Raw genomic sequence first — 16,657 nt, 5'->3', positions numbered from 1 at the left:
TCACTTAATTTTTCAAAAGAGTGAATCTTGTAATGCAACATGCTACAACGTTGCAAAAAATAAAACACTAGAATTTCAAGAAGTTTTGTCTACAATAGTGAGCTGATAGTGCTTGAAAACTGTATGTATCATAAAAAAATCCTATAGTTAGGACTATCTTGCTTTACCTCTCATAATGATGATTAAATCACAAGCATAAATTAAAAGATAAGGACTTTCACAGGAACCTAATCCTTATGAAATTACAAAACAGCAGTTTCATTTTTTTCTGGCACCAAAAACTACATGAATGTGTTTGCCATTTGTGTTTGATTTATATTCAAAGGTATCAAATTTGTATGCACAGCCTTATAAAACAGTAGCTAAAACAAGGCAGTCTGAAAGACAGCTAAATCCCCCGCCACTGCTATGGATAGTGAAAGGGTAAACCTTTGACCTTTAGCTGTGACCTTGACCTTGAACTGACATGGCTGACTCATGAATTCTGCACAACGTCTTGATGAGGTGATCATTTGACCCAAGTTTCATGAAAATCCTTCACGGGGTTTAGGAGATCCAGAGCTCAAACCTTTGACCTTGAGATGTGACCTTGAGTTGACATGGCTGACTCATGAGTTCTTGATGAGGGGTTTAGAAGATACAGAGTGGACACAAAATGAAAGGCTCAAACCTTTGACCTTCAGTTGTGACCTTGACCTTGAGCCGGCATGGCTGACACATAAGTTCTGCACATCGTTTTGATGAGGTGATAATTTGACCCAAGTTTTATTAAATTCCTTCAAGTGGTTTAGGAGATATAGAGCGGACATGAAATGGAAGGCTGAAACCTTTGACCTTCAGTTGTGACCTTGACCTTGAGCCGGCATGGCTGACTCATGAGTTCCGCACATCGCCTTGATGAGGTGATCATATGACCCAAGTTTCATATGAATCCTTCAAGGGAATTAGGAGATACAGAGCAGACACAAAATGGAAGGCTCAAACCTTTGACCTTCAGTTGTGACCTTGACCTTGAGCCGGCATGGCTGACTCGTAAGTTCTGCATATCGCCTTGATGAGGTGATCATTTGACCAAAATTGATGAAAATCCTTCAAGGGGTTTAGGAGATACAGAGCGGACACAAAATGGAAGGCTCAAACCTTTCCCCCTAAGTTGTGACCTTGACCTTGAGCCAGCATGGCTGACTCATGGGTTCTGCACATCGTCTTGATGAGGTGATCATTTGACCCAAGTTTTATAAAATTCCTTCTAGGGGTTTAGGAGATATAAAGCGGGCACAAAATGGAAGGCTCCTGACCTTGACTTTGAGCCGACAGGCTGACTCATGGGTTCTGCACATCGTCTTGATGAGGTGATCATTTGACCTAAGTTTCATGAAAATCCTTCAAGGGGTTTAGGAGATATGGAGCGGACATGAAAGTGTTACGGACAGACAGACGGAAGGATGGACTGAGATCATTCCTATAACTCCCCCACCCTTTGTGGCAGGGGATTAATTACTGTTTTTCCTGAACTGAAAAGGTACAAATACCTTGTTTCATGAAACTGTGAAGATCAATAATTTCAAGACCTCTCTCTCCAGAGTCTGATATTTCCGCCTGACAGTCAGGATACCATAAACCTATAAATTCATCCGGCTGCATCAAAATGATTTTTTATTGCGATATTTGCAGTTTCCATCATTTAAAGCATTTGATTAATGCTCTTAAATTAAAATCACAGATTTTGTCTCCTGCACTATTATGCTATACATTTGCTTTTTTTCATTCAGTCAACCTAATGTTCTGCACCAATGCTCATTTGTTGTCCACCATTAACTGACAACTTCTCAACATGACTACAAGGTGGATGACAAATTAATTCAGATACCTAGGACTTTTTTCCGTTATTTATTAACACCAATGAGCAGCTTTTTTTCCCTACCCCAAAAGTTTGGTTTTTCCCATACTGACAAAAAATCCACTAAAATAAGAAGTTGCTTTAAATAGTTCAGCAAAGACAAAACTAAACACTACAGACGCCAAGGCACCGTGTTCAATTCAGTCATTACTAAACCAAATTCTTCTGTGATGTACTTTTTTAGAATAGAAAATACCATATTCACAACTGGAAAATGCACCATTAACCCTCCCCTTACAGACTCCAATAGTGAGGGAGGGGGGAATAATTAATGTATTCTGCTGAATTATACCACACCCACAGATTAATAACTTATGTTCTTGTGCTCTGCTCCTATATGTCTCATTCACATGGATTTGTTTTTGTTGTTTCTTCTACTGTCAACTTCACTGCAAAGTGATAACCCTTGGTGGTCCAGGAATTCAGAGATGTCAAGGAGTATCTTACAGTAGGCAAAATAGGATAATCTTCAGTCTGGATAGATGATATATAACAAACAACAGAGATAAAATGTTCTATAAACATACACATAAAACTAAACAAACATCTGGTAGATAAAACCAGGTATATAAAGATTTAAGTACCTTAGTTTAGGATGCTATTAATTAATGCACAGAGGTATCAAGTTGGCAAATATGATTCAGTAGTCATTAAAACTGCCATGGAAATGATAATGAAAAAGGTCCTAAATTCCAGACCAATGAGATTACACTTATATCTGTGCTCTTTCTCAAGCATTTATTTACCCCAAAAAATCCAGAAATAAATATCATCCCAGCCACATACAGCAATGAAAGCAATCCATCTTAGGATGTTCCATAGAAAAACTAGAACTGTAATTTATATATGCACCTCTTCCACTGATGTCTGGAATTTATCTACCCTTTCCATACAGCCACAAAGTCTGGAGTTCAGCTGAAAACCTGAAGTTATGCTGCTGTAATTACTCCTTTCTATAAAGTAACTGACCAAATCCTGGCTGTGTTCTATGAAGACTAGTGGCTGCAAGAATAACCCTAAAGCCACAAGCTGCCACAATGTCTCAGTGCTCGGACACATATGATAAGAACACAGAGTTATCTATGAATTTTGCCAAATTATGAGAAAACAGAGTTATGTATAATTTCTATGCACTTCCCCCATAAAGTAACAAGAGCTGTCTGTTGACAGCAGGCTCGACAATTCGAAGAAGTGATGGAAGTATGTGGTCAAAATATTACCAGATTTTCAGACAAAAGAAGAAAAATAGATAAGACAAACAATGTACCTGTATTTGCGGATTTGGATAAGTCTTGCACTATATGGCAATGTGTGACCATGATGGTAAGCAAGTGTTCAAAGTTTTAAAGCCATATATCAAACAGTTTAGACAAAATATGGGATGGTATGCCAAACTTTACTACCGTAGATACCCATGTATAATGCGCAGTTTTTTGACCCCCGGGACCACCCCCGAATCGTGGGTGCGCATAATATACAGGTATAGACAATTTTCCTACTTCAAAACAAGTTTGTTACCGATGTTCGCCATTTTGGTAAAGGGAAACTACTCCCCGCGCTTACTGTCTCCGCTAAAATCTAAGATTGCCGTTACGTTCCGTAAAAGATCGAATTGTTTATTTTTCTTTGAAACAAAATTAATTTCATATAAATTTAAAAGTATTTTGACGAAAGAAATGTTTATAAATCACAAAAATTATGATACTAATTAAAGATCAAGAATTATCTTTAACCGAGATCAAACTGTGAACAACATAATTGACACGAGGTGACACGTTAATTGCCGGTAATTACTGGCTTTATGATCGTGACAAAAAGACTATCACACCTTTTGTTATCAGTTTGAATTGAGAAGCTCATGTCATTTTGAAAGATACCATTCCGAAATATTGAATCAGCTGCTATTTATTTATTCAAAATAGTGAATTAAAAAAGGTAAAACAACAAATATAACAATAATTTACTGGTTTTATTTTCGAGAAAACAAAAATCGATAGTACCGTGAGACTGATGCTGCTCTCCGCCGCGGAGATAAAATTTATTACCGGTGTCGATGTAAACTCTACTTTCGTTTTCCATCCACCTCAAAAATTGACCAAAATTATTATTTTTTTTTTCCCCAGGATTTTGGACTAAGATCGGGGGTGCGCATTATACACGGGTGCGCATTATACATGGGTATCTACGGTAATTTCTATGTCCAAAAAGGGCCATAACTGAGCTAATGTCCTTGTCCTAGTTATGTAGTCTTGCCTACACATGCAGACTATGATGGTAAACAAGTGATCAAAGTTTCAAAGCCACATGTCAAATAGTTTTGACAAAATGTGAACTTGTACGAAAACTGTACCAATTTCCATGTCCAAAAAGGGCCATTATTCAGCCAAAATAGTTGACAGAGTTATGTTCTCTTGTCTACAGACAGAGATTGTTATAATAAACAACGAAGTGATAAAAGTTTCAAAGCCTATGTAACAGTTTACACAAAATATGAACTGGTACAAAAAACTTAACAAAGATTTGTAAGTTGAAAGGGGCCATAATTCAGCTAAAATCCTTGATGGAGTTATGTACTCTTGCCTAAAAGTGGTCAAGGTGATGATACACATGTGTTGAAAGTTTCAAAGCTTTATAATTGTCTCAAAAGGGTATGGCAAAATGTGGACTGGTACGAAAAACAACCAAGGTGTGACGCCAACGCCAAAGCCAGCGCAGATGCCGTGGTGAGTAGCTCTCCATATAGTCGAGCTAAAAATGAGACAATCCCAAGCACTAATCATCTTTAACCAAACACAAATACAAAAGATAAGAAAACATCTTTACCTTCCCCTTAATTTATTGAATCTAGTATCCTTACTCTCTAAAATTCTACTCATAGTACATCTGCAAAACATGTACCTAACACAATTCTTACAGATATATATAACTAAGTGCACTTACTTTCCTCCAAAATTATGACAGTATCCAGATTTATAACCTGAGACACATTAAGATGCCTATCTTAGATATACTGTCCTCATATCATAATGCTTCAAGCTATCACAATTTACATATGGTATAAATTTTACTGACAATCATCAGCCACAGGGAAATTACATTAAACTAGTATGAGAGCAGTTTAAATGCATTGTTTATGAATTTAATAGACACAGTATGTAATTTACGAATATTCATTACAATCTGACTGAGTACGTTTATATATGCCCAATGATTTGTTGTTGTTATCATCCTAATTGCAAAGACAGAGTTATGGTCCTTGACCTACTAAAATCTAATGATACTAGAGCTCTTACAGTATTAATGAAGAGTGAACTTTAACAGAAAATATAAAGGAATTCCAATTTTCTATGTAAATAAAGGGCCATGATGCATACTCATAAAATGCATAATCAGAGTTATGCTTCTTGGCTTATGTACTCATCTAATGATGACAAAGAAGACTGCGACTGCAAAGTATTAATGCTATTGCTCTTATAGTTTACAAAAAAAATATCTACTGACACAGACAATAAAATGAAGACAATACCTAACAGATTTGTTTAAAAACCATATACCGTAAACAATACTTCATGCGGATGATAACTGCCAAGTTCTATCTGAATTGGATGGAAACTGTAGGAGTTGAGTACACTAGGTACAGGTTTAGTTGTCCAAAACAAGGGACATAATTCAAACAATAAAAGGCAGACAGTCATGAAAGTCCAAAAAATATGCACATGTCTGCTTGGCAACTATATTCCATTTGAATTCAGTGGAAACTGTAGGAGTTGAGTGTAATATATTATCATGTTTCATCTGAGTTCAACAGAAACTGTAAGACTTGAGTACAAAATGTACAGAGAGGTAGTTCTAATATGCCTTTAGTCTAAAAATGGAGAAATACTCAAAAAATAATAACTGGAAAGAAGTCCCAGTAATATATCCACTTCATGTTGATATGTATCAAGTTTTATTTGAACTGTAAGGAAACTGTAGGAGTTCAGTAAACAATGTACAGATGTAACAGCTTAATGTCCAAATAAGGCCCACAACTCAAAAAATAGTACTAGGAAATGACAGTCTTTGATGATCTATACCAAGTTTAGCTGTAACTGAATCAAAATGTAGGAGGAGTTTAGTACACACCGAAGTGTGATGGATGAACAGGTATACTGACAGACAGTTCAACACTACCAGTAAAATCTTAGATGTCTTAAAGGTGACCTTGACCTTTCAGCCAGAGTTCTGTGTCTTGACAGTGACACATTGTTTAGTTATAGTCAATATTTCTGCCAAGTCATTTAAGTATTCAGTCAGGCAAAATAAAGTATTAATGCAGACAAGAAAAATGACCTGACAAAGTTTTACTGTGATCTTTGAGCTAATGGTCTATGTCTTGTGCACTACATATTCTCAAGTTAATGCCGGTGAATGTTTGTATGTTTGAAACTGGAACCCTCCTCTACCCAGCTATACTATTTTATTCAATGTATAATGCTATATCAATCTGTCAAGCTTCTTATCTATGCTATAAGTATACATATAAAGCAATACCTCCTTAAGGCAATTTTATCATGTTAGATACATACATTTAACATGTTAACAGGTCATTAACAGTAATCTGACCCACATTTTACTCCATTCAAATTAACAGGGCATATCGATTACAACTTTAAGGAAGTAAATACTTTCCACAAAGACTGATATGTCAGTTAAATACAAATGTACAGCCTATAATTTTACAGACAAGGGGTACGTAGTCAGCAAAATTGGATTTAAAACAGCATGTTATTTAAAAGGAGGAAATGAAGAATAGGTTAAGTCTAGAAGCATTAATACAAGGCTACATAACACTTGTTGGGGGATACCTTTTGCAATTTTTTGACTGCACCCAGGATACTGTCTCAATCTTTTATTTTGTTACCTGTGGTGAAACACTTTTTATCTATATACACCTACCTCTAACCCATAGCTGGGTTAGTAAATACCTAATCTTTAACTACTTTCAGCCTACAGAGACAACACTTTTTATCTATACAGTAAACCTCATTTATAAGGAACTCGGATATAAGGAACACTCGGTTATAAGGAACAGTTTTCAATTCCCCGATCTAATTCCTTCTTTATTCAATGTTAAAATCCTCGGTTATAGGGAACTCGGTTATAAGGAACACTCGGTTATAAGGAACACTTTTTCCAGTCCCAAAGTATGAAATTCAGTGGAAAACCCATCGGTTATAGCGAATAGACATAAAGAATAAAAAATATTGAAAATCGGAAATAAACAGTAGAATCACTGATGAGTAATCTCGGCACTTTCCCGCGTTTTCATGCACTTGAATAAAAACAAATGATTTCATGTCTATGATCTTTAGTTTGTTAATTCAATGATACCATAAAAAGAAAAATATATAATATCATCATTAACATTTATCAAATACTACACGTTAGTAGACTTGGGATTATAATATTGGTCATTATTAGTCTAGTTTCATCACGATGAAAATATTCTAATAAATGTGTTAATTACGCGTGATTAACAATGGCAAACAGTTCAACAGTTCAGTTTACCTAATTTCCAATTGTAAAAATTAAAGCAGGTGCTAAAATAGACAATAGCAAAATTATAGGTATAATTTGCACTTCAATCCGTATGTAAGACGCCGTTTTCTAGTGTCTGCAAAATAGAAAATTAAACATTTATTTTATATTACTGTTGATGCCTATTCACATAACATGCAGTAGAGCATAGCGTAACTGCAACATATCTTATAGACATAGTGTAGTGCCCTCTAAAAAAGAAGATAGAAATAACCGACAAAAAATGAACAAAAACTACGGTCATTCTCACCGACGTACATTTTGGCTTAGTTTAGGTTAAAGGCCGTGTTTCAACAATTTTTCGGTCACATACATGCATGCAGTTTACCTTACCATCTCTCCAGAAAAGGACTGGTACCAGACTTGCAACTTTCTCACATACAGATTTATGGTCGGCCCAGAGAGGTGAACACATCAGTCAAATAGTGTTCACTATATACAAATTGTGTTCGTTATACAAACCTCGGTTACAAGGAACTAGTTCTCTATACGGATATAAGGAACAAATTTTAGAGGTCCCAAGCTGTTCCTTATAAGCGAGGTTTACTGTATACCCCTACCTCTAACCCATAGCTGGGTTAGTAAATACCTAATCTTTAACTACTTTCAGCCTACAGAGACAACACCTTTTATCTATATACCCCTACCTCTAACCTATAGCTGGGTTAGTAAATACCTAATCTTTAACTACTTTCAGCCTACAGAAATTCCATGCATGTATCTAAGTCTATGCACCAACTTTCATTACTTAGCTCCACATTTAGAACTGTCAATCAGCCATTCCATCAGATCAAAAATAGCTGACAATAAACTATCCTGTCTGTGCTATCTCCCTGAAGCCTGCCATACCAAGTATCACCTTAAAACACATCTCAGCACCCTCTTATAAACAGCCATCAATCATACAAAATATTTTAAGCCATTTATAACACCAAAAAATTTTTGCAGGTAGCTCAGCATTTCTGCAACATAGCAGGGCGTGGCATATACACTCATTGTCTCAAGATAATCAGATTAAACCATAATCAATAATTTAGTAATTGACACAAATCAATAATTCTGCTTATGCATTCTGTAATATATATATCAATTTTTCATTCAAATTTCATGATCTTATCATTTTAGAGGAGACAAGATACCTCGTAAATATAAAAACATCTTTCGCTTACCTGTGAAGCTGTCAGTGCTTGTCACATATAATGATAGCTGTATAAAATCCAATAATGTTTTATATTACATAGAACTACAGTTCTTTGTGGGTAATATACACTGTCAGTCTTTTAGACCAGTAATGGTTATAAGCATTAAACATCCCCTGGTATTTTTGGAATGTACAATCAATACCTAATACTACTAGTATTAAGTCATGGTACACAGCCTTTAAGGTCAAATGCGGTAATACGTAATACGGAACATTAATTTACAATGTATATATACTACAGTAACATAATATTTTCGATACAACTACTTCTGCACCTAGTATAAAATGTAGGGCAATCAACTTAACAGAAGTTTGAAATATTTATCAAATGATTGAAGAGAACTGCTTAAGTAATAGTTATAGTATGTGTGAGAGTGTGTTACCAGGATATATCAGAGCTAGGGGTACATCGAGGGGATTTTTCTCTGCACATATCGTCGAGGCCAGTAGGCCGAGACAGATATGTGAAGAGAAAAATAACGAGATGTACCCTTAGCTCTGATATATCCTGGTAACACACGAGCATTACATATTATAACTGTTTTATCGCATAGTTTATCATTAAAATTTATATATTATTTTCATTTAAATTTGTTTATTATTTTTACTATTTTGATTCCCTTTCTGCGCCTCGCTGACTGAAACACTAAAATTTCTGTTTTAGAAAATGTGTTCCCCAGATAAAAGTACCCAACAAATTTCTGCATTGGTTTTAAATCTTTGCATTTCATTGGCCAGACATATTGTAAAACTTGTTGTTTTGTTTGTAAAAAAAATCAAAGAAAAAGAAACATTTGAGAAATCTCAGAATTTCATATATTTCATGTATTTCTGAATTTGGCAATATCTATCAAGTTTTTGAAATATTCTAGTTTATTTATTCTTTTACTTTATAAATGTAGGTGTTTGTGACAATTCTTTCTCTGTGAACTGTAAATTGGAGCTAAAATCATCTTTTCTTTGAAAGGAAAAAATTATACTCCCTTGATAGGGCCTCAATAGAGAAAAAGTGTTCCAATATATATCGGAACAGTTTTACTGTGCTGATATATATCGGAACACTTTTTTTCTTATGAAACTCCATAGAGATTTCCGTGTTGATATATATCGCAACAGTTTTGTAAGATATCAGCACAGTTTTGTAGTAATAATGTGTGTTACTATGTATAACATGCTGCAAAGATCAAAGGAAAATTGCCGCACTATGCGATTACTTAAAGCTTCAAAACTGTAAAATCCACGCAATAGTAAAAAGACTTTCATTACCTAAGGGCTCAACTTTGAAGGAGCCCGAGCCTAAATGAAAATTTATTTCTAGGGATGTGTAATATTATACATCAATATTTGTTAAATCAAGGGCAAATAACTCTTGATAAAACTGTCCCTATCTCTCACATTATACCAACTGCCTAAGATTTTTATGGGAATTCAAATTCCATCTAAATATGACTAAGAAATGGTAACAATTTTTTTTCTTACATGAGATACTGGAATGTTTAACACTGACAGCAAAATGTGTCATTTTTTATATAAATCAAGAACACATAACTCTTGATCTGCAACTACCATCCAATATGCAGAAGACTTCAAGTGGACTAAATTAGTAGGAGAAAATGAAAATAACCCATGTAGAGTTCAATGTGTAAATTTTCCCTCTAACATAAAGAGTATCAAGTGATCATGTTTAAAACACCATTGAAGTGACAGCTGACATGTCAGCTCACATCAGAAAAACTAGAAAAAACTGCTACTTCACCTATATTTCACCTTAAGGTAGTTCTGCATGTTTGATAAACCGGAAGTGATGGCGTAATGTCATTTATCCGGAAAACGTAGAGTAAAGCCTGGATTCGGTGTACGGAAATGAAAATCATTTTATGAATTAATGACAACCCACCAGTGAGTAAATTTATCAAAATGCCAGGGTTACTATATTCTTAAGTCAAAATATGACACTAAAAAATACGACACATTAAATAATTCAAAATAATGTCTCAAAATTAGCGTGAAAAATTTGGTTCACTTCAATCATGGTCAGGTATCTCAAAAATAAGCACACGGACCTATACATTTTATTTCACCACATGATAGGTCATATCGTCACCTCAGTGCAAAAAGTGGATAACTGCATTGACTTAAAGAAGGACTTATCCACTTTTGCGCCAAGGTGACGATACGTTTATTTACAACACTGGAGAAGTTTAATCAAAATCTACATTATAGAAAAAATTCTATTCACGAAACTATTATAAAGTTACGATGTTCCCATAGACTCCCATTATGAAAAATTGCGCGAGGTCCAAATTTTTCAAATCAGACTAGCAAAAAAGAGGGCCGATATGGCCCTAGGTCACTCACCTGAGAAACACACCATATAACATGTTTGACCTAGTGATTAAATGGAAACAAATATTCTGACCAATTTTCATTAAGAATGGACCAAAAATGTGGCATCTTAAGTGTAAACAAGTATTTTCTTCAATTTGATCTAGCCAAGATGACCTACATTCAAACTTGACCTAGATTTGATCAAGGCAATCATTCTGACCAAATTTCATCAACCTCAATTGAAAAATACAGCCTATATCACGTACAAAACATTTTTATTTGATTTGTCCTAGCGACCTAGTTTTTGACCCCAGATGACCCATATTCAAACTTGACCTTAATTTCATCAAGGCTATCATTCTGACCAACTTTCATGAAGATCAATTGAGAAATACAGTCTCTAGGTAGTAGTAGCAGTCCATTTATTTACCCTCGCCACCGGGTATTCCCATATGGTCAAGCCTTCTCTAATGTTATTATCTTCTAAAGTTAGGTGGTCATCTAAGTTTACATCTAAAGTTAAGTAGTCTAAGTTTTCGTCTAAGGTTGATGCTTCTAAAGTTGTTATCTTCTAATGTTGTTGGTTCTTGGGTCATCTCACGGCATTAACAGTGGTTTAATCGACTTTTGATGACACGATTATGATGACTCCAGTTCCGTCTTCTGACTTAAGTGGTGGTGTACTACGCCTTCTGGTTGCTAAATTTCGCCTCGCCGCCACCCTCATGGTAATAAAACGTGGTGACCGATGACATGCCAACTCGCCGCAGCTATCCCGTTGTCCATGCAGCCTGCTCATCGTCGCCGCCAACCGGAACGCCAGTCCTATTATAATCGGTCCAGCCGATCAAGCTCCTTTATATACCGGCCATTTATTCTATTCTTCCACAGCTATCGGTAGTAGCGGGTAGGCACCCCCCAGATTCATCCATGTAGTCATGAACATCATAAGTCCGCTTAAAAACAAGATAAAAGCCGGCAACCGTCAAAGATGGAGAACGATGGTAACGAATCCAAGTGCCCCGGGAACAGGATGTGTAGTCAACAGTGGTAGCTCGACAAGATGATCTATCTTCGGCTCTTGTACTCTCTTTAGGGCCACTACCGCCGATGTCAGTCATGTGTCGCTAACTAGGCCATGTGACAATATACGTGACAATATACATGTTGACCTAGTTAGCGACATATGTTCCCTCTCCACGACGTGAACGTCTCGGCCGTCCAGGAGAAGATATACAGTCTCTATTGCATACACAATACCCATGTTCTAACTTGACCTAGATTCCATCAAGGCAATCATTCTGACCAAATTTCATGAAGATCAATTGAAAAATACAGTATCTATCGCATACACAAGGTTTTTCTTTGATTTGAACTAGTGACCTACTTTTTTACTCCAGATCACCCATATTCAAACTCAACCTATATTTCATCAAGGCAATCATTCCAACCATATTTCATGAAAATCAATTGAAAAATACAGCCTCTATCGCATACACAAGGTTTTTCTTTGATTTGACCTAGTGGCCTGTTTTTGATCCCAGATGACCCATTTTCGAATTCGGCCTAGATTTCATCAAGGTAATCATTCTGACAAAATTTCATGAAGATCAGCTGAGAAATACAGCCTCTATCGCATACACAAGGTTTTTCTTTGATTTGACCTAGTGACCTAGTTTTTGACCCCAGATGACCCATTTTCAAAATCTGCCTCGTCTTCATCAAGGTAATCGTTCTGACAAAATTTCATGAAGATCAATTGAAAACTATATCATCTATCGCATACACAAGGTTTTTCTTTGATTTGACCTAGTGACCTAGCTTTTGACCCCACATGACCCATTTTCGAACTCGGCCTAGATTTCACCAAGGTACTCATTCTGACTAAATTTCATGAAGATCAGTTGAAAAATACAGCCTCTATCGCATACACAAGCTAAATGTTGACAGACGACAGACAGACATACGCCGAACATCGAGCGATCACAAAAACTCACCTGAGCAGCTCAGGTGAGCTAAAAATCAAGCACAGGACTGTAGTATCTTTTTTATTTGTTGAATTTTCTAGGTATATTCTGAAGTTTTTGAAAAATCAGAGTTTAATCAAATTCTACATTGTAGAAAAAATTTCAATCCAAATGTGCAGAACTACCTTAACAGCTTAACAGGTGAACATACTAACATCTTTGTCTTATTACTTAAGTTTAAAACAGACATTCATAAATAACCTGTTACAGAAATTACCTGCCATACTATAGCCCTATTGTTTACACTACAGTCTCTGATCTTAACCAGAAAAGTATGTTGTAAAACATAAATATACAATTAAGTTAATTTATCAATTTACTTGAGCTAGGTTCATTTGCAGGTATGCCCAGATGTTAAAGGTCTGTACAATGTATACAAATATTTGATGTCTATATATCTCTTGGGTGTTACTAATGAGGTGTGTGGAAACTGTCAATCTGACCTACCCTCAAGGTCATTATCTTAATTACCCAGTATCAAAATCACTTCATGATCATTATAATGGGTAATCAAAACCACTTGAGATTATAAACTACTAGATAACAAACCTTTACTTTCTCAGGTGTTTCGGAGAAAACTCCGAAAACGAAAACTCCAGAGGGCTCAGATCAACATTCAAACATATCAAAATTTGCTGACTTTTTCACAGCTCAAGGCTCTCATTTACTTTTTGGGACTGGGGCCAGGTCCATGCAAGGGGGGAATTTCGCATGATTTTTCAAAAAAAAATCTTTTTAGGGGGAATTTCAAACGCGAAAAGAAATGCAAACAAATATAAACATTCTTTTCAACTTCACTGACCCAAACCTGAATTCTGTTAATTAATAATTATAAAGTCTGCTGTATGAACTTTTCCATTATACATGTAAACAACCTTATTCAGGCATCACACTTTGTATTTTTTTCTGAGCCATTGAATTTTCAAAAAAAAAAAATTTAAGGCCAACAAGTCAACTGCAAAGCGCTTAGCACTGATGTTCTTGGACTAGAGAGGGGAAATTTTTTTAATAAGTGGGAAAAAACATACTATTTTGAGGGGGGAATGGGGCCGATAATTGGCCCCAAATTTTGCCAAACGAGAGCCCTGCAGCTGTAGATCAAAACTTGATTTTTAAAAAATATAGGGTCAACGTCAATAAAATATCTAACAAACACTACTGATACTTAGAGTAGAACAGAAAATGCAGTTTATTCTATTCAAAAAATCTATAGTGTGCCTTGTGAGAATCTGGACAAGACTTCAAAAGGACACAACTCCTAAACCAGGCCTGATAATGAGGCCTTGAAAATATGCACAAGTTCATTGAAACACTGCGCAAGTTTGGGCTTAATTCCTTTGGAAATGTAGGAGGAGTATGATCTAGGCAAAAATTTCAAGACAAACACCCATGCCCAAAATGTTTCCAGGTCCTGGAGCATAAGTACTTGTTTAAATTTTGAAATGTTTGAAAATGAATCTATAATCCAGTGACTCTATTGTGTGTCCCTTTAAAAATTTTAAAATCACTTGATGTTGAACCTATTTTGCTTTGGTAAACACTCACTGTCATTGTATTACCGTATTTTCCCGAATAGACGCCCCCGGGGGCGTTACATTTTCCAAAGAGGGGGCGTTCATTTGAGGTAAAAAAATAAAAAATAATTTTTTTTACAAAACTTAAAAACATCATTCAAACCAAACCAACTGTAAAGTGTTTCTGTGTTGTTTAATTCCCCCAAAACGTAATTATTTGGCATCCAATTTAATGCAGTGTGTCTTAAAATTATGCATTTAAATACGGTACCTCATGTATTCCGTGACACGCTCGCGACATTACACATTACGTCATCATACCCAAACAGCTGTGTACTCCGATAATATTTTCCTTAGTACATGCGGGTACTGCAATACACAATGTCAGTCGTTTGACACGCTGCTTATGTGCCGGCTTTTAAATTAAAAGTTATTAAAACTGCCGAAGAAAAGGTTAACACTTTGCCGCAAATTTGTTTAAAGTCGACAGGAAGCTTGTGCGCGGGTGGTGCAAAAACAAATCAAAAATGGATTTACCGTTTAATTTTCTATTTGATGATTGGATACGTACCGTACTTAGTATAAACGTTTTGGATTTACGGTACGTGTACTGTTTAAAAGTGTGTTTAATTCTTAATACATTGGATACTTACTTTAAATTACTTATTATGATAATGTGGACTTATAAAAATGAGGTAGGTGATTTTTTTTCGTTCTTGTTGACTTTTTCCCCTCCAAAACGGGTGGGGGGCGTTAATTAGAGGGGGGGCCTTAATTCGGGAAAATACGGTATGTGTATGTGTTCAAATGCTATAAAATATATATGATTTTAAAACTAAAAGACTAAGAATGATACATATATTGTTCATCTTCAAAATTAAAGTAGATTGCAGACTTCTTCAATTTTCAAATATAAACTTTACTTTTCCAAGGAAAAAAAATGTGCAAACATTCAAAGACTTTTACCAGACCACCTAGACTTTTTTTCACCAGATGTATCTGCTCCCCAGAACAAAGATGGCAAAAACTGCCAAATTAAATGATGGGGGAATACAAGTGATACTGTACTTTAATTAAGCATTTCTGAAGTTAAATACCAAACATTTATAAATAATTAAATCCCAATCAATAATGATCTACAATTAAGCCATTGTGAATTAATCCTATTAATTTGGAATGTTTTATTAGGACAGTCCATATAACACAAATAATTTTTTAAGACTAAATTGTAACTTCCTCCATTTATAAATCAGAAACAAACAACTTACATTTTTTTTTGTTAAGATATCCAAACTTCAAGAAAAGAAAGTGGAAAAAAATCCAGTCTGCAAACCTAGATAACACTAAGCAGGAATCAGCACAATAAACTCTGGAACCAGTCAACCGAAGATTTAAATTCAACTTCAGTCCAAGAGAATATTCTTTCACAAAGGAACTACTGATAGACTGTGAGCTGTATAAACAAACTGGCTTCTGTCTGAGAGGTAAAATGAATGCTTCATTCATACACTCAAACTGAAATTTTCTCAATGAAACCGAAAACTAAAAATTTTATGAAAAAAGATGTATTAATTACTTTGGAGAATATGGTTTTATCTGATTAACAGGTGCTTTAAACCACACAAAAATGCAGGATAAATGTACATACCCATCCCTTAATTAATTAAAGTTCCACAGTTAGAACTGCAGGCTTCTCCTGTAATGTTTCCTCATGGTTGGGCATGGCTGGCTGTTTCCTTTAATAGTATTAAATTAAAACTTTATACTGTAAGCATTTTAACCAGCTTGTGATGAAAAGCTTGAAGCTTACTTGAATCACTCTTAAGTTTGCTTGCACCAGTGTCATCAGTCATTGGTGGCAATTGCAGCTTAGGCATTTTAACAATTAGACATCCCAGAATTACCACCAATTCAGTTATCATAAAGCTAAGTATTCGACTTTTAATTAGTAATATTAGTGTAAAAGTCTTCTACATAAATTTAGTCCATAAGACATCATTTACTGTTACAAAACAAGTCAACTGGTTTGGGGGATGCTAGATTGATTTTTGGGCATGGGTAAAATCAATGGGAACGCCAGTTCGGTGTGCAAGAAGATGTGTCATGA

General features: G+C 35.4%; 1 protein-coding gene across 6 annotated transcripts in view; it reads right to left on the bottom strand.

Moving 5' to 3' along the window:
* Positions 1-16,657, bottom strand: part of LOC123536627 (cysteine and glycine-rich protein 1-like) — a 56,357-nt gene that overhangs the window by 26,740 nt on the left and 12,960 nt on the right. Inside the window, exon 1 of one of the 6 annotated variants that reach the window (XM_053528421.1) lies at positions 15,819-15,956. The exons of 1 other annotated variant lie outside the window; for it this stretch is intronic. Coding sequence is in view for 2 of the 5 variants with exons in the window: in XM_045319950.2 (XP_045175885.2) it covers positions 4,724-4,776 (53 nt within the window). In the remaining 3 variants the exon portion in view is untranslated. Of the gene's footprint in view, positions 1-4,723; positions 4,792-4,840; positions 4,994-8,649; positions 8,848-15,818; positions 15,957-16,657 lie in introns of those variants that run through there. 4 more of the 6 variants (XM_045319953.2, XM_045319955.2, XM_045319956.2 and 1 more) reach the window with 4 other exon arrangements.

The sequence above is a fragment of the Mercenaria mercenaria genome, chromosome 17 (assembly GCF_021730395.1).
Source record: "Mercenaria mercenaria strain notata chromosome 17, MADL_Memer_1, whole genome shotgun sequence".
In the NCBI taxonomy this organism is placed as follows: domain Eukaryota; kingdom Metazoa; phylum Mollusca; class Bivalvia; order Venerida; family Veneridae; genus Mercenaria; species Mercenaria mercenaria.
The sequence above is the reverse complement of the archived record's forward strand: the minus strand, read 5'-3'. Positions and strand labels throughout refer to the sequence as shown.